General features: G+C 38.7%; 1 protein-coding gene across 1 annotated transcript in view; it reads right to left on the bottom strand.

The window, feature by feature from the left end:
• Positions 1 to 551: 551 nt before the first annotated feature.
• Positions 552 to 23,680, bottom strand: part of SNX9 (sorting nexin 9) — a 62,153-nt gene continuing 39,024 nt past the window's right edge. Inside the window, exons 8-18 of the mRNA XM_082305817.1 lie at positions 23,518 to 23,643; positions 23,113 to 23,230; positions 20,131 to 20,261; positions 18,630 to 18,733; positions 16,684 to 16,787; positions 13,863 to 13,940; positions 7,988 to 8,064; positions 6,927 to 7,016; positions 5,341 to 5,455; positions 3,727 to 3,818; positions 552 to 2,368 (exon numbers count right to left, since the gene is read on the bottom strand). Of these exons, the coding sequence (XP_082161943.1) occupies positions 2,321 to 2,368; positions 3,727 to 3,818; positions 5,341 to 5,455; positions 6,927 to 7,016; positions 7,988 to 8,064; positions 13,863 to 13,940; positions 16,684 to 16,787; positions 18,630 to 18,733; positions 20,131 to 20,261; positions 23,113 to 23,230; positions 23,518 to 23,643 (1,083 nt within the window). The 3' untranslated portion in view covers positions 552 to 2,320. The remainder of the gene's footprint in view (positions 2,369 to 3,726; positions 3,819 to 5,340; positions 5,456 to 6,926; positions 7,017 to 7,987; positions 8,065 to 13,862; positions 13,941 to 16,683; positions 16,788 to 18,629; positions 18,734 to 20,130; positions 20,262 to 23,112; positions 23,231 to 23,517; positions 23,644 to 23,680) is intronic.

Here is a 23,680-nt window from a genome sequence, read left to right as displayed (position 1 = left end):
TGCTCTACTACTTATTTGCAGTCAGGAGGGTTCCATCAACCACGAGCTGGACTGACCTGAATAATGAAAGCTTACACATATGCGTAGCCTTTGCTGCTTTGCAGTCACTAGCACTATTATACCATTCAGTTGTGATGCCTGCTTTATGGAAGCCACATGGATGCTTTCTCATTCCTCAGCTGGCCGGTGTCTGTAAGCTGATGAAAAGCTATGAGGAGGATTTGCCTCCTACTACATCACCCTGTTAAAAAGCAATGTGATGATTTCAAAGAAAAAAATAAAATAGTCTTGTGGATATACATAAATATTTATTATCAGTTTAACTTCATTTTACTAGAAGTCTTTAAACAGTTTTTCTTTTTTGCCGAAATGTTGCATCTCTGATACAGTTGCTACTGTCATAGCTTCCCTGCACTGGGAATGCAGAGCTTACACTTAGATTCCAAAATAATCTATTCAAGATAAAGAACCTTCAACTTTAGTGCATACGGAGCTATTTAAAGATTGGTAAAAAGACCCCCCCCCTTCCCCCTCCCAAATTAAGAGTCTGTTACAAAGAGATTTCATTACCAAAAAGTGAATATACAAATGCTAAAAAAAAAAATGCTGGCTTGAAAAAGTGATTTCAGAATTTACTGTACACATTGTAACAATTTATTATATAAGCTGCTTCTACATGCAAGCAGATCTTACATTTGGTGTAAAACATTTATACACATTCTTTACAATTTGTACATATTTAAATGGCTGTATCAAACAACACTGCGCTATGGAATTTTGGAAGCGATCAACTAAAATTGGGAGGAGAAAAAGCCAAGGTTTATAAAACGTGAACAAAACCCGTGACACTGAAAAGCATCTAGACTTAGGCTTAGTCTTGTTTGGTTTGGTTTCAGGTTATTCAGGCAGACCCAGATTTTCCTTCTAGCACACAGAAGTAACACCAATGCAAAACAGAATAAGGCAACTATTCAACCAGCAGACTGTACCCGTCACTTAGCATGGCTTATTGGCAAAACGCCTTTTTAAATTTTTTTTTCTTTTACTAAAATGGTTATGTTCTAGGCACATTTTAGCAAAACCTGCATTTTGGCTTTCCTGCTTGCTTATGGCATTAAATAAATTACTGTAGTTGGTGCCCACTGTGAACAGGGTTGGTGGTGGCTTTTCGTTTTGAAAAGCCCAGGCCTCAGATGATATTTCAGTAGCATGAAAGAGGACGCTGGGCCACTTGATAAGAGATGATGATTAAAGCACAGAGTTTGTGTGATAACTGACGATGTTATTCACTACTTTTGTCACCTTTCAGTTTGCATTAGAAGGTAACAAAAAGTAAACCCAAGCCAATAGCATACCACACTACTACATGAAGACCTGAGCTTAGCTGGAATTTGGGGACTTCTAGTAGTTCGGGTTAGATGTGGCAGTGTCCCCTCTGCTCAAACACCTAAAACTCTCAGAGGGGTAAAAGGGAAGCTGGCCCTGTACGGCACTGAGGAGCACCAGTGCCTTATGGCTAACATCGGGGGGTGTCAAAGTGCCGGTACGGAAAACTTTTTCACACCTTCCTAACTGGCTCTTTCCTTGTTTGTACTTTGTCTTTTTATACAGTGCATAGCGAGAAAGAAAGAGCCTGACAAACGCTCTGAGGTGGCGTGCCGCAAGTACAAGATTTAGTTAGAAGGAAAAAAAGAAAGGGAAGAACGAATTATATTTACCAGAAGTCATAACGGGAGCAGTATGCCATGGCTGCGTATGGGAAGCAAAACTTAGAACAAAGCGTTCATTCAGGAGATTATCATGAACATGTACCAGAAACATACACGAATATAATTCCTCCTGCCTACTGAATCGCTAGAGAGCTGAACTGAATATAATGAGTATTAAAGTAATTTTCTCAAGCTTGTCTGCTTTCCCACTTAAAAAAAAAAAAAAGGATATAAACTTGTAACTCTGATGTTGATTAAGAGTTTTTGGAAGAATATCTGATAAGACGCAAGCCTGCATTAAATCCATGGCAACATATCAGTTTGGTAATTTAGATCCCTAAACTGACAGCATTATCAGCTGTTTTTATTTAAATAATGTTACAAATGGGATAGCATTCAAAATAAGAGAAACTTATCTTATGATTTAGGCTGATGAAGTAAAATTTTAAATAATTCTTTTTTTTCTACAACTGATCGTTGTTGTTGCTGTTGTTGGGGTTTTTTTGGTGGGTTTTTTTGGCTGGCAAAAGCTAACAAGTTTTTATTGGCATTGCCCCCAAATCAGAAAAGCACTTTGGAGTTGTTCTTTATTGTTGACTATTCCTTATTCTCTACATCACAGGAAAGCGGCTGAGTGCCTGCCTCAGCTTCTGTGCAATCTGAAACAAAGAAACAGAACATATTAAATACGTAGTCACTTTACACTATGCAGAACTAAGATTGCAAGCTAAGAAATTAAACTAATTGTTCTCTCATTTTCTGAAAAACTGCAGTTCTCACTGCAGATTTTGCGTATGTAGGACTCTCAAACCATTCCATTATAAAAGACTTTTCTTCTCATATATACACTTGCTGCCTTGTTCGTTTTGTGTTTTCACCACTCAGGTTGTGGTGGAGAAAGTATTGTGGGCAGGGCTGTCATCCTGCCTATGAGGTTATCTAGCACTGCACTATGCAGGAGGGCTACAGGAACAAAGCCAGATTTTTCATGAAATCCATTTGCCTGCTGAAACAAGGCCACACATCAGAACAGAGCTCCTGCGCTCTCCCCGCAGCTCTCATGGTAGCCAGCACCACACATGTGAACATCGATCTGGCCCCTGTACTGGGGGAGAGAAGACTGGTGTAAGGAGACTGGTGAAGCTGCAACCAGAAGAACTGGGATAGATTGGACAAGAAGAAAAGACTGAAAGAAGGTGAGGAGAAACCTATGCCTAACCCCATCAGATGTGTCAGAGAAACTGAGCAAGGTGACCTGATGGGGGACCTGAAGTTCTCATCCACTGAAGATACCTCTGAAGCCCCACTGGCACCTTTTACTGCTGTGAAGGGCAACCAGTTGCTTTTATTACTCCTTTAAGTGATAGAAGTCAGGTTCCAGCATACTCAAACTCACATGTTTTACCAGCATATCATGTTAGAAAATTTGTTCTCAGGTTTCATTTAAAAAAAACACAAGGAATCCACGCATAAGAACAGTTTTAAATGAGAACTAAGGTTGTAGGTCAAGTGCTCAGAGTTAACATATTTAATAAGTCACCTAAACCACTCCAGTCCCCCATGCCCCACACTTCTATACATCAGGCTTTAAATCACAGCAGCTTCCCTTTGCCCTCCCATCCTATGGGAGGGAAGTTTTATTCAAATGGTTTATTGTTATATTCAGTGCAGCAGGTCTTTCTTACTGCATATCACAGAACTAAAATTCTTTGTAACCTCAGCACTGGCATTGGAAAAAAAAAAAAAATCAAGCTGTCAACAATAATATTTCTCAACACTGGTTTTTAGGTCTAATAGGTCTAACATGACGTAGTCAGGTACATAGGAATAGTATCTATAGGAAAATATTATTTTAAATCATTCTTTGTTCTTTTGTTTTTTATATGTACAATTCTTCAGATATGTGCTCTCTGGGAGAGGCTCATACAAAAAGATGATTAAGTACTGTGAGTATTTCTTATACAAAGTAGCAGCACAGTACGTGCCAGGAAAATGGCACTGAAATACTACACCTTACCGTTTCATAAAACTGTGCCTGCTGCTCCAGATACAGACGAATGACACTGTTGTAGTCATAAATCCGGTTACTGTGGAAGTGATTCATCTCAGCTGCAATTAGACCCAGGAGGCAAATTATTTAAGAGAAGCATTTGTCATTAGGAACAGTTTCACTCAATTCAGATTAGTTACTGTGCAACAAGCTCAGTGTCCAACCCTGCCAGCATAGTTACTGTTCTCATGCTTCCACAACCTGTTGTGCCTGCAGCACTCAAGTGATGATGGAACTGTTTGTAAAATTGGTAGGGTGTCAATTACTCACTGCTAAAATACAGACACTTCCTGGATAAAGCCAGGTTCTTGCTACGACACTCAGGTATACAAAGATTTGATAAAGAATACAAGCAGGATTTTCTCCTACTGAGGTAACTGCTCTTTCCTGAAGTGTTTCCAACAGAATTTGGCTAGGACATTCAGATTTTTCCAAGATATCAAGTTGTAAGCCACAGCTGTAAATATTTAGCTCAAAAAAAGATACAGCCAGTAGTGTTTGACCCATTCTTGACCAGGGCTGTTTCAGTAGAAATCTGATAAACAGCGTTACTGAATCCACACCACCTTTCACCACTTTCTGCATCTCTTGTCAGATCACAGCTTATGGCCAAAATAAAAAGGTAAATATATTTTGAGGTACCAACAGAGAGAGAAGAAACATTCTAGATCATAAAAGTCATCCTAGAGGTCTCTTCTATGATTACCACTTATACAGCACAGTCCTCTTGCATCATGGTGACCATGAAGAAGGAAGGGATGGGGAGTTTTCTTGTTTGTTTTTAAAGTCAATTTTGCGTGGTGCTCTGACTTTGTCCTGTAAAATACTGAGTACTCTTGGCTTTAAGTTGGCTAAAAAAGATGCAACCCCCTCAGCAATGAGTAGTCCCACTGAAGTCAGTAACAGGATGCACTTAAGGGCTTGATATCCTGCAGGACTGAGCCCTGACTCCTCACTTCCCCAGTTTTTCAAGTGCGGTGTGCTACGTCTCGTATTTACAACATGTCTAACTTGAAGAGGAAAAAGTTCATTCAAAGAACATCCAGGAAATAAAGTCTTATCCACAAGAACATGAATCTCAACTGGATCATGTCTGACTAAACCATGAGTCAGAAAAACACTCCTGCACGGGATGAACTGCTTCCTGCACCAGGGGCCATGCTTTTTCTTTGAGACATTATGACTTCAAAATGAAAGAATCAGTCTGGGGTGGTGTGTTTCTGTTTGGGTTTGTTTTTTGTGCCTTTTTTTTTTTTTTTTTTTTTTTTTAAATTGCATTTCCAAAACACATATCTTTTGCAATAGCAATATGAGATTTGAAAGAAAACAACAGGCAAAAGAATTGCCATTTTAGGAAAATCTAAGCAGGTTGGGAAAAAAAAAAAAAAAAAAACACCACCAAAACCAAAAAAACCCCACCAAAACCCAAAACCAAAACACAAACATCCAAGCCAAAACCCAACTATGCCTAGCTCTTATTATCATTCCTGGTAGAACAAAGATTCTCTTTCGAAGTTTGTTACTTAAGATATGTCCTTCACAGGTCTACAACACTGCCATTTAGCCCCAAATCTGGTTTACCTTGTAGTGCATAAGCCATGGTGCTGACACGTTTCACCATGTTCTGTTTGTCTTGTGGTGTTATTTTACTGGTTGCAACTAATTTATCACTTTCCTTCACTCTTTCTATTGCTCCCTGTAGAAACCAAATGCAGAAAAATTAAGAGAGTAGATTAAAAGAGTAGACAACTTTAACATCTTTATAGTCATCTAAAATGCTACTGGCCACATTTTGAGCTTGCATACTATACACGTATATATACACGCACAATGACCGATTCTGCCTTCCCACATTTTCACCCAAAGTTTGTTATTGCTTTCGAGAGTCCTAACAGCTTGCAAAAACTGACTTCAAACACAGGCAGGAACGCAGTCACTAGGAAATTGAGTTTGGTAAAGGTAGTAATACATAAGGATATATACAGAAAGGACAAAAAAGACCAAATTTCAAAATACAGCTGGCCAATACAATAGACATCCAAAAGCTTCAAACTATCAAATGCCTGTAGAACCTTATTTGCACATTATGCAAGATGAGACAACATAAACTATTTTCCAAGAGACTACAACTCATTGCAATTTATAACTTTCGATTCAGGAAAATCCTTGTGTCACATAAACAACAAACATAAAAAGAATTGCATCCCCCTTCACAAAGTATTTGTGCCAAACAACATTCAAGAGACACTATTTACACATCTCTTGGCAGTAGGCTTATGTTTTGAGTTTTAAAAACATTTCTTCTCCTTTTATGGTATTTCCCCCCCAGGATTCTGTGGGATGAGGGACCGTAAGTTGTCCTGAAGAAAGAATACACAACTCTGATATGCTTTTATCTTTGTTGCTCTCAGAAGTATGTTCTTGTTTTATACATTTAACACTTCAAGTGGTAAAAAACAACAACAACAACACCAACACCAAAAAAACAACCCACTACTTGTATATTTGTTTAATACTTCAAAATTTTTAGTTTCCTGAAATATGCTACAGCAGACACATGAACATAAGGAAAACTCTAGGACCAAAAAAATGAAAGCAGAATATCCAAAACTAGACACAATGACTAAATTTACTGTTTTACTATTGATGGCTTTCATATTACAGAGAATGAAGTGGTTGTTTTTTGTTGCTGGTGCTTCTCCCCCCCAAAAAAGCTTGCCCTATTCTCTAACATTAAAGAAACTTCTAGGCAGTGCATGATTATCTATCACATATCAGTAAGCTACCCATGTAAGCATGTACAATTCTTCCTACAATATGGGTATGGTTTAGTATCAGCTACCATGTAAGATTCAAATACTACAAATTTATGCTACTGCTGTTCACCACACTGGGACATGCAAGTTAACATGAAGAAAATTATGAAGCTTCTAGTGCTCTGTTATAGCAGAAAGTCATGATATTCTCAAATCTTGAGATAAGTTCTTGCTTCCCTCCCCTCTACGTATTTTTGTTTCAAAAATCAACATGCCAGTTTCACAGAAACTTTCAGTGTTTCTGGAAGCAGGGGTGAGGCTGCTGCACAAATGCAGCGTACCATACCACCACTTTTGCTGCTGTAGATCTTCCTACTGCCCAACCCTTAAAAGGAGAGGCCCCTCACGTACCTTATGAGCTCCTATGATGTCAGGGAAGCAACCAAGAAATCCCTTATATTCATGATTTGTTTCCATCAAAAAGTGAAGATCTTTCTTCGGCTAATAAACAAAGTGCAAGCATTAGTAGAAGTATCTGTCGCACATTAACATCACAGAAAAGAAACTATGATGCCAGAAAACACGTGAGGGAAAAAAGGGAAGGAAAGAATAGAAAAAATGCAACCCAAAAATCTTAATTGTTTGTTGCAAGTTTTTTCATATTTAAGAAGGTTCTTATTAAAATATAAGCTCTTTGGAGTAAGGCACTGAGCACCAGTGAGCAGATGCCTGTGTTTGTTTTACTCAACACTAGCTTAGGAAGTGAGGGGTTTTGCCTCAAACTTTCACTGAAAAGGAGTTACTAGCCCTAGCAATAGCACTATCAAGCAACAATCTCATTACATATACAGATACGTACATGCACAGGTGCATCTCCTTAGTCGCTGACTTGGAAAACTCTTTTTAAGAACTTCCAGACTCAACCTTGAGATCAAGAGGATCTGCATTTTGGAGACTTCAGCTTAAATACACTAAACATCAATTTATGACTTCAATGCTGACACCAAACAGGATTTATTTAAGGTAGATTTTTACTGAAGCAGGCAATTGCATGTCAGGACAATGAAATGTAGCAAGATCTGGATCCTGTAGACATTTGGGGAATGCAGGGGGAAGGTAGAAACCCTATCCTTGCTTACATCTCGTTCTTTTGTATCAGTAATGAAGACAGCTCACTGACATCAGAAAACAAACACGTTTAAAGAGAAAGTAATCATTTTAGTGTTTTAGGAACCAGAACGTGATCTTTCTGATCCAAGAGAAATACCCTCCTATCACATCCCCTGTAAGCTGACACACAGTAGAAAAGAAGATGAATGTGCATTTAAAAGTATTAATAGTAATTTCATTTACCTGGTCTGCAGCACTAGCAGTTATGTTTTAACAGAAGAGAAAAAAAAGAAAAGTCTGAAGTGATCCAAATAGGTGATATGTTTGTACGCACTACACCAATGCATTCATAATACTCCTACCTGATCTGCTACAAGACTGGCAATTTCTTCATAGGTTTTTCCTGCTTCTGTTATTGCTCCATTGAGATCAGATTCTCCTAAGAGTAAACATCCGTGTTCAAATTACAGTAAGTCAATTACAGTAAGAAACTTGCCTTGAATCAAGGCAAAGTTCTAAAATAGCTTATTTTACAATAATAAATGCCTAGTCATCACTTTATAACCAGCAGTAATAAAGAAGTTAGAAAAACATTAGTAGTTTTTATACCATTAAAGAACAAAAACTCTCAAGATCTTGTAGAAAATGAATGCTAAAGGGACCATGTAAACACTGTTCTACCATAGTACTAGCACTATGCACTTCCACATTTCATAATTACATGTAGTTTAAATACACAGGTATTCCCCTACACGGGGCAACAGGAAGCCTACGAGAACGGGAGGGAGGGGAGAATGAAGAGGGTGACACTGGAAGACAGACTAACAAAGCTGAAGAGACACCTGCTGTTCTGATTTTTAATAAATGATTTTCATACCTGCTAAGCAGCAAGTTCTCCACGATGCCCTATGAGGCAGCGATGCTAGCCCTAAGCTCTCCAGCAGTCCCGGACCGTAGTTGTTAGAAGGTCAGAGAAGCGGAAGGAGGCCCAACTAACTTTATTGCTTGCCAGCAAGATTTCTGACCCTTTAGGGAACTCTTGGATAATATTTTCAAGCTCTGTAAGAACTGCTGCTTTTAAGAGTGAGTTTCTAACTTTCATCATCATATGAAGTAGATCAAAGGGCCCTACAAACTACACTTAAAAATACAGACATCACCACAAATCCTAAGCTAGACAACACCACAAACACTCGTAACACTGTATTACTAGCAGGACATGGCTATGTGGGTCAAAGATGGAAACAAGCCTTACATTCTTCAGTTTTTCATGCCACTTCACCTTCCCAAAACACCACAGGTTTTTTCCATTCGTGCTAGCTTGTCCAGAGCATGTAGTCAACAGTATGAAAAGCAAATTGAAGTAGAGAAAGGGGAAGGTATAATTTGCAGATACCAAATATGAGTTTAAGAAAAAAATGATTTTTCTCATCCTTTCAGACATGTCTTGATATTAGGCAGCAATTAGTCTTTTATGAACATTTTGTTTTTATTCTATGGACATTAATCAGTGACTTCATTGAAAATTACTGAACACTGATTTCATTAATGATAAATTTGAACATTAAAGTACCTTCTTTTACTACAACATATGGACTAATCTATGTTGGAGATTCATTAGATAGGATTCCTTCATTTTAGCATGCCCTAAAGGAAACAAGGTAATGACTGAATGTTGCTTCAGTTCTATCAATCAATTCTTACTTTCCATTAGACTGGTTTCATAAAGCCAAAAGCTTTGAGGGAAAGCTACTAATCCTAAGAACTATTAAGTCTAGCAACACAAACGCTGCTAAAGAAATAGTTATTTTTCTCCTATTTGAGCCTGCCTGGATAAAATAAAAATAAAAAAAATAAAACCAACATGAAATCCCACTGTGAGATCTAAGAGGTACATAATTCAGAAGATATCTTCACATTGTTGTAAAATGATAAAAAAATTTCAGGAAGATAAATTTCATTATTTCAGACAGACTTAAATAATTTCATTATTTCAGAAGTGCCCATGTCTGCTCAGAAGTAATCTTGAGTAACCTTGAAGTAACTGCTGCTTAGGCAACTGACTCCTAGATTTTGGGACAAAACATGGTGTGGCTTTAATTAGAGTCAGAAGCCAGGTTGGTCTAGATGTTGCTGTTCATTTCATAATGCCATAAAAGACGATGACTTTTCCTATCTGAGCAAAAAGAAAGAGGAGAAGTATGTACATTTGAGCAGAAAGAGAAAATCCTCCCCTTCTGTGCAGAACTCACTCCAAGGACCTTCATAGATTGGAGCTTCAAAGAATCCAGACAAACCCTCCCAACACCGATCCTCTTTCATTTGGGGGCAGCAGGACACAGAGCCAGCTTGTGGAAGACACAGGGTACATTAAGAGTTTTTACTACTAGCAGAGGCATTCACACTCCTCCAAATGTATGGCTAAGGGATAGTATATTTAAAAGTTGTTCCAGACAGTGGATCCTGACAATAGGCAGGCACACAAGTGGTAGAAGAATATCTGCAACTCCTCACACTGCATCCTTTTCTTCTACAGTCTCTTTTTCAGCTAGTGCCAGGGCAGCCTTAAAGAGTCACATTTCATCTCTCACCTGCTGCACCCTCCAAGTTCTAATACACGTTATCAGCAGCATCATGCCATGCTCAGTCAGCCACTCCCCACACCAGGCCACCTTGTTAGAGATCTCGCACGCAACCCACACGCTCACCCATCAGAGTAGCTTGAATTCCAGCAGCAGATTGCTTCCAATCACTGTTGTCAGCACGAGTTTTGGTCAGCTTTGTTACTTGGACAGGGCCAAGTTTCTAGCATTCTCAGCTTCTGAACCGATGTGAAGCTGGGAATGGGTTTCTTAACTCAAGCCGTGAAAGCTGAGCTGGGTCCCAGTGCAAGGATATACCAGGATCTCAGGGGTTCTTTAATCAACAGAAAAGCAGAAAGCCCCACATGCTGCTGACATTTACAACAAAATTAGGGCAGGGTGCATTACCTATATCCCCATGAGAAACAGAGAGGGCCTAAAAGCATTAACTAAAGGTAGTTGTAAAAAGACCAGTTAAAATGGCCAGTAATATTCTACAGATATTTAATCCAACCGCAAGGAGAAACTGATATTTTCATTGATTTACAGGCCTGCATGCTGTCATAGGGAGATGAAGGAAGATGTAAAACTATGAGGAGTCTTTTGGAGATGTTTAGCAGAGCATCACTCAGCAGTTCAACTGCTTGGTAAATGCCAGTCATCACTGCTGAGGGAATACACCAGGCATATTGAGGGAACTAATATTCTGTAAGGCTCGATTAGGGCAGCAGAATTATTTTTGTCAAGAAACGTTTGTTTTGTTTTCTTTTCTTTCAAAGCACGTTTTAAATAGAATCCAGGAGTAGGAAGAAGATCAAGTTTGATGTACTACGGAACTACTTGTAGCAAGACTTTTCTTGACAAGCACACCTCAGACTGATAATGTTCAGCACGCAAGCAGCTTGGAAGGCAAGATGTGCCCATTGCTAGCTGGCAGGATAGTGAAACTTGCATGTAACTGCCTAACAAAATTCCTGAGGGGTGATGCAGGATTAGGAGATCTTGCTATGGTTGAATGGCATACCACAGCCATTTACGTTTTCTTAATATAGGAGAAAGACTCGCCCAGATTTGGCGCCACAAAAGAGAAGCCATGCTATTTAAGGCTGCGTCAACCTAAGAGCATTGTATGACGCAATAGGACAGGCAACGTAGTGCCAGGCTGCAAGACACTTCCAGGCATATTCTGGATCCGTCCAATATGCATTTTTGGACCAGGATCATACTTTCAAAGCATGTGTTCTTAAAACTGATCGGACAGTACATAGGCCCATGGCCAAGTTAAATGAGAACCTCTCAATGTGTCCTTAATAGTTTTAAGGGTACCCTTCCCTCTGCAAATACTGAGGACAGATTCCTAATATGTGCTGTGGCTGGCAACTAATTGATAAGGCTCATTCTGCTGCATACAAAAAAGAGCTTGAGCGAGTCAGATTAACAAGTACATCTTGCCCAGTGCAATCTTAAACCTTTTAGGCTGGAAATCAGAAGAGAAGGCAGTAGACATTCACCACATATAATAAGGCTTTGCAGAGCAAGCAGGCAGCACTGATGAAAGAGGTAAGGACAGTAGATACATCCCATCCCAACTGTGCAAATGAACCAACTAACAGTGTATTCAGCATGTCAGGAGTCAGCTACCAGTAACTGGAAATGTTCGTGTCAAATCAGTCGTTGCAATCTTCAGCAGGCTATATGCTTAAACTTCCAGAACTCAAGCATTAAAAAAAAAAAAAAAAAAAAAAAAAAAAAAAAGAAGAGAGATCCCAACAGAAACTGAACTGAGTGCCTTTAAGTATGGCTGAAGGAGCTATTCCTCTTTACCAATAGTCCAGAAAAATCATACCCCATACTCAGTCTAGCTAGTACTTCATTTGAAGGAATAAGTCCAGTGCCTTCTTTGCAATATTGAAATCAGGAAAGCCATATCCTATCAGTTTAAATCCAGGTGCTTATGTCTCTTGCATAGAGTCTGCTTAATCCACAGACCTGTACCTGAGGCAATCGTCAAATGAAACTGTACACAAACAGCAGGCAGGACAGAGTGAGGGCAGCAGTGATGGAAGACATTTAAAGCAACACATGCACTGCACTTATTCTCTCTCTTCCTGGGAACTCAAACCAAAAAGCAAAGAATCCCATATATTATTAATTTGGAAAAAATACACTGGTGTACCAGTTATTAAAAAGAGCAGAATATATGGAATCAGGACAAAGGCATCAGTGGGAAAGGCATTTTCCTCTGCAAGATACTAGGGTGCAACCAGGTACAACTGGGCAAACAGCAAAGAGAAATATGCTTGCCTTGTTCCCAAGCATCATGGGATCTATTTTTTCATACCATTTGAAGATGCTGGAAATCAAATTGAAGCTTGCCTTCGTAAGGTTGATCTGCAATTTTGCATTCTAGCTTTAAGCCATATTGTTTTCCCTTTACCCTGGCAAAAGAATGCGTGTTATAGTTCAAGCAATTTTAAGCCCTTTCTCAAGAATTCTTGCTACAAATTTTATCTGGCTAGGATTTACAGTTTTCTAACCCATGCTAAGAGTACATAATTATGCAAATCCCCTACTTGGTTCTCACATCCAAAAGTAACATTTTAGGCAACATGCTATGCTCCAATTCTAACTAAGCAGTCACCCTGTTGAAGTACAGGACAAAGATGAGAACAAACTACAGGGACTATGTCTATTTCCAATGTTTCCAGCAGCAGAGATCCTGAGTTTCAGAAGTGGTTGCATTTACTACATGGTGTATGGGGCAAAAAGCTTTAAGAGTACAAAGCAAGGGATAGATGAGTAGTCAAGAGTAAGTACTGGTCAACTAAAAGTCCTAAAATGGAAAGATTTCAGGAAGCCTCTATGCTATAATGTTTAAGGTTTTTGAACAGAGAAATTTTGCTATTAAGTCTAGAAAAAAAAAAAAATTTGACAAGAGAATCCCAGAGAAAATAGACTCAATTAGCTCCCTCTGGGGTATGAGGAAATATTTTCCAGTTATCTGGAAAACATCAGCAGAACTTAACATATCAAAGCAGGATTTTAAGTTTGGCCTAAAGACTACGTTTTAGGAGAACTTTGAGCAACTGATGCCCTCCTTTTCCCTCCCACAACTTTCATACCTAACATGACAGTCTCTATTTTAGGGCTCTTGAAGGAGAAGGAAAGGTGAAGGACAAGAAAAAGCTACAGTAGCCAACCCTCCAGCCCACATAATGGTATACAAAAATCTTGTAATAAGTTTTCCATCCCCATATGAAGTTGTTGTTTCATGAAGTAAGTCACACAATAGTTCTGTGACAGGTATTTTCAAGGCCGCATTTTGTCCCCTTCCCTTTGATATCACAAAAAAAAAATGCTACAGCATATTTTGTCAGTCAGGCCAGTAACCAGATCATATATTAATGAGATCAAGCTAAACTCCTCCACCACCACCACCCCACCACATGATTACACAGTGAGAGAAAACAAGATTGCAGACTAGAATGTAAAAACCCCATAATACACACAGGGAAAAAAGTTTAAGTTTTTCCAGAATCATGTTTGACATCTAAAGTTCAAAGAGGAAAGCATTAAGATCTTTGCCAAAAAATGTAGCATGATGTAATTAAAATATCTTTCGTTAAGTAAAGTACAAATGAAGCTGTAGAAGTACCTTGGTATCCACTAGTGCTGAAGACCAGTGCCAGGCTCTGCAACGCTTTTCCTATCTTCTGGTATTCCTTGGGTAGTGCTGAAAGGGGGAAAAGGATGGGGAAGAGAGGGAAACAGAAGCAAAAACCCACAAGGGTAAGTGAGACTAAATCTGCAGCATTTCCAAAACTTGATAGAAGCAAACGTCAAAAACAACTAGGTTTTACATTTCCTCTAGTGAAGCATTTACAATCACATTCTTACCCCCTCCCCTGCTACAGGCATTCCAAAACTGGATAAAGCAATTCCAATCTGGATTCTTGAAAGCCACAAACAGTTGGGGAAACAGTGTGTGACTGCTATTAAAAAAAAAAAAAGAAAAAAAAATCTCACTGCACTCCTAGCTTGGTCCTCCTATGCATACAGTGAGATTCCCCCCTTTTATCCTCTGGCAGGGGGGAATTGCTGCAGTGATACGGAGAATGGATCTCATTAATATTTTAAGAGAGGGGATTATTATACAGATCTATACTACCTAAACTCTCCTCAAATCATGGATTTTATATTTAAAGGCACTAGAAACCAAGATTATCTAGGGATAAAAACTGATGCAAGTATCTGAATAATAAAATTGGTTTTTATAATCTATTTATTGAAAGCATATGCATAAATTATTTCCTCATGATGAAGTCAATAAGCTGTGATTTATGAGTGCATTCATTATTAACACTTTGAATATCACCACCCCAGAGGCCTAAAAAGCAACCTGAAAAGTGAAAGCAATTTTTTATAAGCTACCTATGCTAGCAGAAAAGAAAAAAAAAAACAAAGTAGATGTGCTTTTTGTTGTCAAACATTTGTATTCAGAGGATACACTGCCCATGTAAATAGTAGTTTTTTAGTTGCTCTAGCATCCCACACAATCTGATTTTCACAGAGGAACCCCTTTGTGTAGTAAAAAAAAAAAACCAAAACCACCACCACACAAACAAACAAATAAAACCCCCCAAAAATAAACCCCCCAAACTGCAGAATTTTATTGATTATCTTTGATCAAGTTCTTGCCCAGAAGTCAGCTTATTTATGACAACTGGTATTTCTTATACAACAGGTACCATTCAGAGTACTAGAGTTCTGTTATCAGCCATTAACTTGTTAACTGAATCCCCAGTGGAAACTTCAGTGAAGAACGTTTGGTTCTTCTTTTCAGTTGCATTTAAGAAGTTTCCACTGTCAGTCATTTTAAATATCATAGAATGGAATGCACGTAACTATTGCTCAGGAAGTGCCAAAAATACTTCGGACTAGGAGTTGGGACTAGAGCTGACAGGGAACTTGCAACCTAAGAGGCTACTGAAATTCTTCAGTTTTGCATGTCCTGATTTACCAGTCTCCTTTTTCTGTTCAGTATGAATGTCTGGAAAGTTAAAAGTTGAAATTTTCAACACAATCACATCTGACTTACTGCATTTATGCTAATTAATTAATAACTGTGTGTAGCAGAAGAGTCATTCCATACCTAAAGCACTAGTGTCATAAGTTTAGCAAGATTTTAGCAGTGAACAAAATACTGAATTTCTACTGGAAGTAGAAGTCACAGCCAGCCCTTAACTATGGTGGTTTTGATCACTGCTTCTGTAACTGCAAAGCAATGCTATTTTTCTAGTCTCATCTGAGGGACCCCTGCCCTCTGCTTCCCCCTCAGTATCATTTCTTAATGAAGTGAGATCTGTACAATGTTAGAGCTGTGTCCTATGTTAGATTATTTTTGACCAGCAGGAGGGTCAGTGATGTGTAGAAGGGAACCCTCTTATTCAAAGTGGAGAAACATAAATAATTTAAAGTTCACATTCTACAGATACTAAGGTCTAATGTAATCATGACGAGAAGAGACTGGGCTTCTATACTTCCCATTACCTCTGGTCAGCCCCAGATATTCAATTACTGTTAGATTAGAAAGCAGCAAAGAGATAACTCGGGAGATGTACTTACTCCCAAGTCTGGGGATAATCGTTTTGTGCGGGAGTTAAAAAGGGGGGGGGGGGGGGGGAAGGAAAGAAAAAAATGGAGGCGATTTGAGGAGATTTATGTGATAGGTCTTTGGTCGCCAGACACTACAGCCTGCCCTGAAGTGTTTCTTATTATGATCCTCAGCTGTAGTACCTGCTTCCTTTCAATAGCTGCCTTGTGGTGGCCACAAACACTGAACACTGCTGTGGACTAGGAAATTAGAGCCCAGGCAGAGTCATAGGGACTTGGTGTGAAGTTCTGCAACCCTAAATATCTGTGGGAAGGAAGAGACAAGATAGGAGAAAAAGAATTGGGCTAAAGATTAAGTTAGAATCAAGCTGTTTTTTCTTTTCTTTTCTTTTTTTTTTTTTTAAAACTCATTTCATCTTTAAATCACTCCTCCTGGCATGCAAGAATCCTAAATAAGGGGTTAATAAAATGCAATCATTTATGATTTCATCAAATAGACAGGTCTACTTTGCCCATGTCACTAAAATGTAGATAAATGACAAACATATGAGAACAGGTCCAACAAGGGCATTAGCTGCATTACTAGAATTATTTAACTTTTAATATTTTTAAACCTATGGGCAGGGACCAGATATTTCTGTTATGAGAGAAATTAAAAAAAACAAAACCAAAAAGTTTGCACAATTTATACTCTCAGATACTGAAAGCAGCCAGAATGCCATACAATCCTCATGATAACTTAGGATTTCCTTTAGTTTTAAGATGTGCCTTGAATTGTAAACAACAAAACCAACAACAACAACAAAAAAAAAGCTGAGAAAAGCAACACAAAAATGACTGCTGAGTTCAGAAGGGACACTTACGCCCTGTACACCTCTTCCAGTGCTCTTGTCCCACTGTCAGCAGCTCTTTAACTCCATCATCCATTGCTTTGGTGAACCTACCCACTGCATCACATTTCTGTTCTCTGTGGCATTTAGAAAAAGCAAACACAAAAAGCAGTTTAACAGATGCATTATGCTAACTTTAAACACAACACTGAAATGTTTAGTAGTGTCAACTAGGTCTTAAAAAAAAAAAAAATCAGAGAAATAAATGAATTCCTTGAAATCTCTGCCATTTCACTAAGGTCAGAATTTCCTTCTTCAGATACAGGCATTTTTCATTCTATTCCCCCGCCCGTTAAACACGTGGTACTAGACTAGCTAAATATCCTCCCCAATGAGGAAAATGCATCCCTAGAGCACTTAACATAAATAGAAGGACCCCACATTGACATGAAATTAGATGTTAAGAGTAACAGAAGTAGCAACATCCATACAACAATGAACAAATATAAAGAAAACAATTGTTCCAGATATTTTAGTGAACTACTGAACAAGCTGGTTTGTCCACTTACAGGCGTAATGGCTTTCAAGACTATGTTCATACACATTTTTTTTTTTTTTTTTTTTTTTATTAACAGCACCCTGAGACGTTCCCAGGCACTGGAACATGGTGTGGATGTCTGAGGTGTTACAGCAGCCACCCCTGCAATGCTTGGAGACAGGCCCCCAGAACCGCCCCAGGCTGCCAGCCCCAGCCCAGGAGTCAGCACCCTCTGGGGAGTTCCCCGCAGGCTGCTCGCCTGCCCTCACCCTGTTTGGGGACAAACAGTTTAGCAGAACATATCGTGGTTGTTCCCTGCCAGTGTTCTATATATAATACAGGCTCACTCTCTCCTGCACCCTACATACAAAATCATCCCTCTGGTTCACCCGTTCAGCTTTTATATCACTGGGATATATAAAACACATCACTTAAGAAAAGTAGACAAGTTTGAAATCTTCATGTTCGAAGTAGAAGTGACCTAAAAATGTCCGTCTTTTTTACTAGTACAGAACTGCTACCACACAGCTATTATATGCATCTTAATATGCACTGCATCACTTGGATAAAGGCTACACTGGGGTATTTCCAGGTGCAGGTACACTACTGCTTCACCACTATAAACACTTCTATTTAGTTTATCCACAGTTTCAGACACAAAACATTATCCAAGTTTCTACGTTCTACAACAGCAAGCAAAGCATGTCATGCATACTACGTATCTTCTAAGAAAAATGATTAAGCCTAAAGCAGTGAAATAAAGGCTGCAGAGTAAATCCAGTCTTTCACTCTATGAAACCCAAAGGTCTACCACCAAGAGAACGATACATAAAAAAGTGTATGTATATATAACATATACATATATAAAATAAATATATCCATTTGCACTTCCAGAAGGATATTCCAAAAATGTAGTAACCCATTTAAAATAAAATTCAATAATTTAAGTCACTTTTAATTTTTAATAGCTTTCCATGGATTCCAGATACTGGAATCTGTGTGTGCATTGTATACAAGTATTTTACAGAAACATTGTTTTCCTTCATGGTTCACCTACAGTTATCCTAAGCTACTTGGTAAGTCTAGCGCACTTTAGAACTGTTCACAATTGAAGGATTAAAGATCAAAATACACCTCCATAGCAATATAAAGCATAACTCCATAGGATCTGCCAGTACTCTCTCTTATCAACTAGTTTTGCGTAAATCTTTTTAGGATCAGTATTCAGCCACTGAAGTCAAAGAGACATCACATGGAGTTCCACCAAGTTTTGGAGGGGTTGATATGAAAATCTCATATTCAAACAATTTTTCAGCTCTGCCTTGATGAGTACCTCTTCAAATCCATGAATATACGTGCACGGTTACTACTCTAGTTTTATATTAGCTCAGTATCTGTTGTATATCCAGATGCATAATGTCCATGCAAAAAGACACCTTACATTTCTACCATGTCTAAGTCAGGAGCTTCTGGTTCCATTGTAGAAAAGATCATGACTCCTACAGTTTCATCTTTTTCTGCCTTCCGCTTTCCAGTTTTCCACTCCTTGAGGAAAGAGGGGGGGGGGGGAAAAGGACAAAGTTTGACCATCATTGTCCACGCATCTCTAAGGGCATGGACTTAAGCAGTGAATGAAATGTTTAGGAGAACAGTTAACCAACAGACCACCCATAAATTAAAACCTTTTAAAAGAAAGTTTCAGTGGGGCCAAGGTTTCTTAGAGTTTCCCTCCCTGCTCCTTGTGCACTTTGCTTTCTAGATTCTGGGGTAAAGAGACCCTTCTTGCATATTACTGAAATACAGTGTAAGAGCAATTATATTCAGCTGTCTCTGCACATGTGACAGTGCTGGTATCAGAAGCTACTCAAGATCATGAGACTATTATGCAATTGCCATACTAAGTTCTCAGTGGGAACAGATAAAAACACTAAAAATTCCACATGTATTGCAACATCTGTTCTGTTTATATCAGTCCGTAAGTTAGCTACTAGCAATTGCTGACTAGCTGGCATGATTATACAACTCTCCACTGGCCATCTAAATATCACTTCAGTAGGACTGCTACTTAGTATGTTATTAAGCCTCTACTTACAGGATCACAGAATAATTCTGTTTGGAAGTGACCTCAGGAGGTTTGTAGTCCAACCTCCTACTCAAAAATGGTCAGCTGTGACCTTAGTTACTCAGGGCTTTATCCAGCCTAGTCTTAAAACCCTCCAAGGATCATTTACTTTTTCAGCAAAATCTATGTGTATTTAGAAGTATGACTATTTTGAGGAGAAAGCAGCAGTTTTCCTGTTTACTTCCTCATCAGTAGATACCCAAATTAGTAACAGACCTGGAGCTCCGTCATGGAAAAAACATTATTTTTAAGAGGTTTTCTTCACCTTCAGTAAAAGCATACAAAAATGCCGGGGGGCGAGGGCACAGGAATAAAAAAGGGCTGGTTATATCAGGTAAGACTGCAGCATAATGCTATTACAACCCATTCCAGTGGAAACTGCTGGGGAGGGGGGCAGTTTTTAAATATAATACAGGATCAGACACATCCTAGATCTGCTACAAAGTAGCATCTGTTAGCAAAGCAGTACCAATCAGAGGACTGCAGTAATTAGTAAGTCCAACAGAGACAGATCAGGCCAACAGCCAAAAGAGTTGTTATATGTTCCTATTCTGCTGGAGGACACAAACTGTCCTTACAAGACTGGCCACAAAGCTACTTGAAAGAGCACATCGCTGTTGGAACGGCATATAGCATTTCACACAAGCAACTTTATGCCTCATTTAGATCAATCAGCTAAGTTAGTAAACCCAGCAGTTTTCAGCTCATCGCTATTGCCCACAGTGGGGCAGACAAATGGGAAGGCTACAAAGCTGAACTCTTAGTTGGGGGAGGGAAGCAATTCCTAAATCTCAGTCTGTGTGTGAACTCTATTTCCTACCTTCTCATCCCGGAAATTGAGAAATTGCTGGAAAACTTCACTTTCTGAGACAACAGGATGGCGACACATCCTCGTCATCCAAGCTTGCAGTCTCTCCATACGCATTTTGATAAATTCTTCTTCAAAGCGTCCTGTTATACATTGAACAGTAATTGTTACATTTCTACTCTAGTACCTTTTTTTTTTAATTAAAACAGAATCTGTAATTCATCTGGTGAGTTATTAACCATTTAATGACTCAGAACTTAGAAGAAGTAAACATTATGCTGACAAATCGGAAGAACCTTAAATTACAGTCTATTGGTTACTGACCAAGAGTACTCCTCCTTTTAAAGACAGTCAGGAAATATTAAAAAACCATAATACCCACCCATTCAAATCAATTGGGGGGGGGGGGGGAAGAGAGATTAGTAAACTTTTGGATGGAAAAATTAGGTATTCAGATATCCCAAGAGAGAAGCTAGGCACAGGCTTGGAATGCAGACATTTTTCTGATAATAGTCTAGTAAATCCTTGGTCAACGTAAGGCTCAAAAACGTTGGAGAAAAAGGAACTACTTACTTTCCAAGTTGTCATGTCCTAGCTAACAAAGCATTTGAAATTTGACTGCTCAGATACAAATAGCAGATTTAAAAAAGCAATATCTCCCATAAACATATTTCTATATAGGTAAATGAATGTATTGGGAAAAAACCTCAAAAAATCTCAATAAATCATATGTATAAATTGGTTAGAATACACACATATAAGTGATTGATAGTTGAGATTATAACACAAACTATTTAAATAAAGTAATGAATTTCCTATTTTTTTTTAAACTAGTAGTGCATCATCACTGCATATTTACAAGAACCTTTTAATTTTAGCACAAACTGTGTCTTCTTGAGAGAATCTTTTCCAATTGAAAAAAATGAACAATGTCAGACTTCTAAAGCATACAGTGATTAGGATGTATTTGAAAGGAGAGATTCCCAGCACTCAACTCTTCTAATTTCCATAGCAGCACACATGACAAGCCTTGAACGCATGTACTCTTTCAATATAATTCTACTGTATAGTTACTATGGCAGCAGCTCCACAAGGTTGAGGTTTTTTTGTGGTTTTTTGTTTGTTTGTTTGTTTGTTTTTTAATTGCAAATATGGAAACTAGCAAGACTAGCAGGTAGTGAGAAATAAAGTTTGGGTATAGGTGCATTTCCTGCAAATTAGCGGGGGGGGGGGGGACGGGGGACGGGGACGGGGACAGGACAAAAAAAAAAAAATCAACTACTATGGAAGAGATGATATAACCTACAGTAATACCTTGTTCCACCCTTAATCTATACTGAAATCTCTGCAGCATTCCTGCCAGCATAAGGAATGCAAAGCATTCCTATTCCATGTTATGCAAAGCATAATACTGTTCCTATGAACATTTGGAAGTCATGTGCTGGTGATTAGGCATATCATCACCAGCAAAATCACAATCCTGAGCAAACTCAGTCTCTCAGTAAAGATAGACTCAGTCTCTCAGTAAAGAGTCTTGCTTTGCCAAGACTAATGGACAGAAATACTTTTCTAGACAGTCTTCAGAAAGAAACCTCCTAAACACGATGAAAAATAAACACCATTTTTTTCAGAGTTTCCCATAATGCTTCCAAAAAAAAAAAAAAAAGAGAGAGAAAAATAGGCATGCTCTTTTTTTGCATGAGACAAGTTATCCTCTCCCACAGACTCTGGAAAACTGAAATCCACAGGCAAGGTTTAACTACGATGCCAAACTCTTGAGTCTTTTAAAATACAGTTACAATAAAACGTAGAGATCCCATCAGGTCTTCTGGTTTCCTTTTAGTCCACATGCACATGTTTAAGCAAAAATACTGGTGAATTCTAAACATGAGACTAAGGGGAGGGGAGGAAGTCGCTTCCTCACTTTTCAGTTTCCTCGGCGTTTTTCCCAGCATCTGCATCAATGCTTAGCTTTCTTCAAACACAGCAGAGCTGCTGCATTTTCAGTGATGCCCACAGCCACATGGTTGGCGACATGCCGGCTTTTGTATGTTTGGTTTTGGCTAGTTGTCTTAAAGGCTTTATAAAAATCTTACAAGAAAACACACAAGTGGAAATAGGCAAAAGTAATGCATTTTCCTTCTACAGAGGTGTCCGTTCTTCTCTTCACACACACGCTAGCACACCCTCGTAGGAAGGAAGCCAGAGACTACTGAAAACACACAGGAATTACCACATTCAATTGCAATGACTGAACTCATGAGCATTTAAAGGGTCCAATCCCACTTTTCTTGAAGTCAGAACAAGAGACTTCCATAAGCTTCAGAGAGTTTGGTCAAGCTGAACCGACACCAAACCAGAGCAGAGCGTTATACAAATGAAAGATGCTTTCTAAATCAAGTGTGAAATCGAGCAACAGGAGAAACAGCTGCAACATTTTACTTGTGAGCAAAAAAACCCAGTTTGTCAGGGGATGCTCCATTTCCTCCGGGAGCTTTGCTTCAAAGCTCCTACAACATAACACATTTACAATCAAATGCAGAAGAAAAACCAACACCATCTCCACCACTCCCCGCTCCCTCCCCAAAAAACCCCCAACCAACTCAAAAACCATTTCTCCAGACAATCAGCAAATATGGAACATAACTACTTATCTCTCCTCTCCAATAATAAATATTCTCTTCTATGGTAACTGGAGGTGTGTGTGTGTCGGGGTGTGTGTTTGGCTGTTTGTTTGTTTTTTAAATCACTGGACTAGATAAGTAAACCTGAGTTCAGAAATGATGCTCTTAACACTGATATTTTATTATCAATAGGCCGTCACAACTCATAAGGTTTGAATGGTGAAAGGTTGGGGTTTCTTTGATACCTTCTTTAACTATAATGGGAAAAAACAAACAGTAAGAAATAACTGCACCTTGTAAAAAAGTGATCTCCTTAATTCCCATTCCATGAATTCATGGAATGGGAATTCCATGAACCGGGAATAATTACCTGTTACTTGCTTGTCTGGAAGAGATGGGATTGGAATGGCTAATCCAAATTTAACCAGGAGACGCTCATACAACCAGTCAAAGTGCTTGTATCTGTGGTTGACAGACCGATTAGTGTTCTGTAAGAGAAACACGACTCTGAATTTTGACACGCATCTGCAGTGACATGAAACAAGTGTGACCAGAATAGTATGTGGAATATAAGTAAAATTTATGATTTAGAACCTTGAATCTGTAATTACAGAAGAACTTGAAACACTAGAACAAAGTAACTCTTTGGGGAAAAAAGCGTGACAACTACCACTTATTCTTACAATGCTGTTACCAAGTCACACAAACTGTATTATTTATATGTACAAATGACCCATATCTGGGAGAGAGAAGATCCCATTTGAGATACACTTACAGTGCAGGTCAGCTGATATTCAATGTAGCTCTTGAGACCATACATTTTAGAACCTTTTTTGGGATCTGCCACCACACAGTCAAATGTAGAGGTAGGATAAACCCACATTGGGCCATAATCACCAATCTGTAAGAAATTACAAATATTATCTTTAACTACATCA

The sequence above is a fragment of the Platalea leucorodia genome, assembly GCF_965183815.1.
Source record: "Platalea leucorodia genome assembly, chromosome: 3".
NCBI classification, from domain to species: Eukaryota; Metazoa; Chordata; class Aves; order Pelecaniformes; family Threskiornithidae; genus Platalea; species Platalea leucorodia.
Note: the sequence above shows the minus strand (reverse complement) of the source record. Positions and strands in the feature narration are given on the sequence as shown.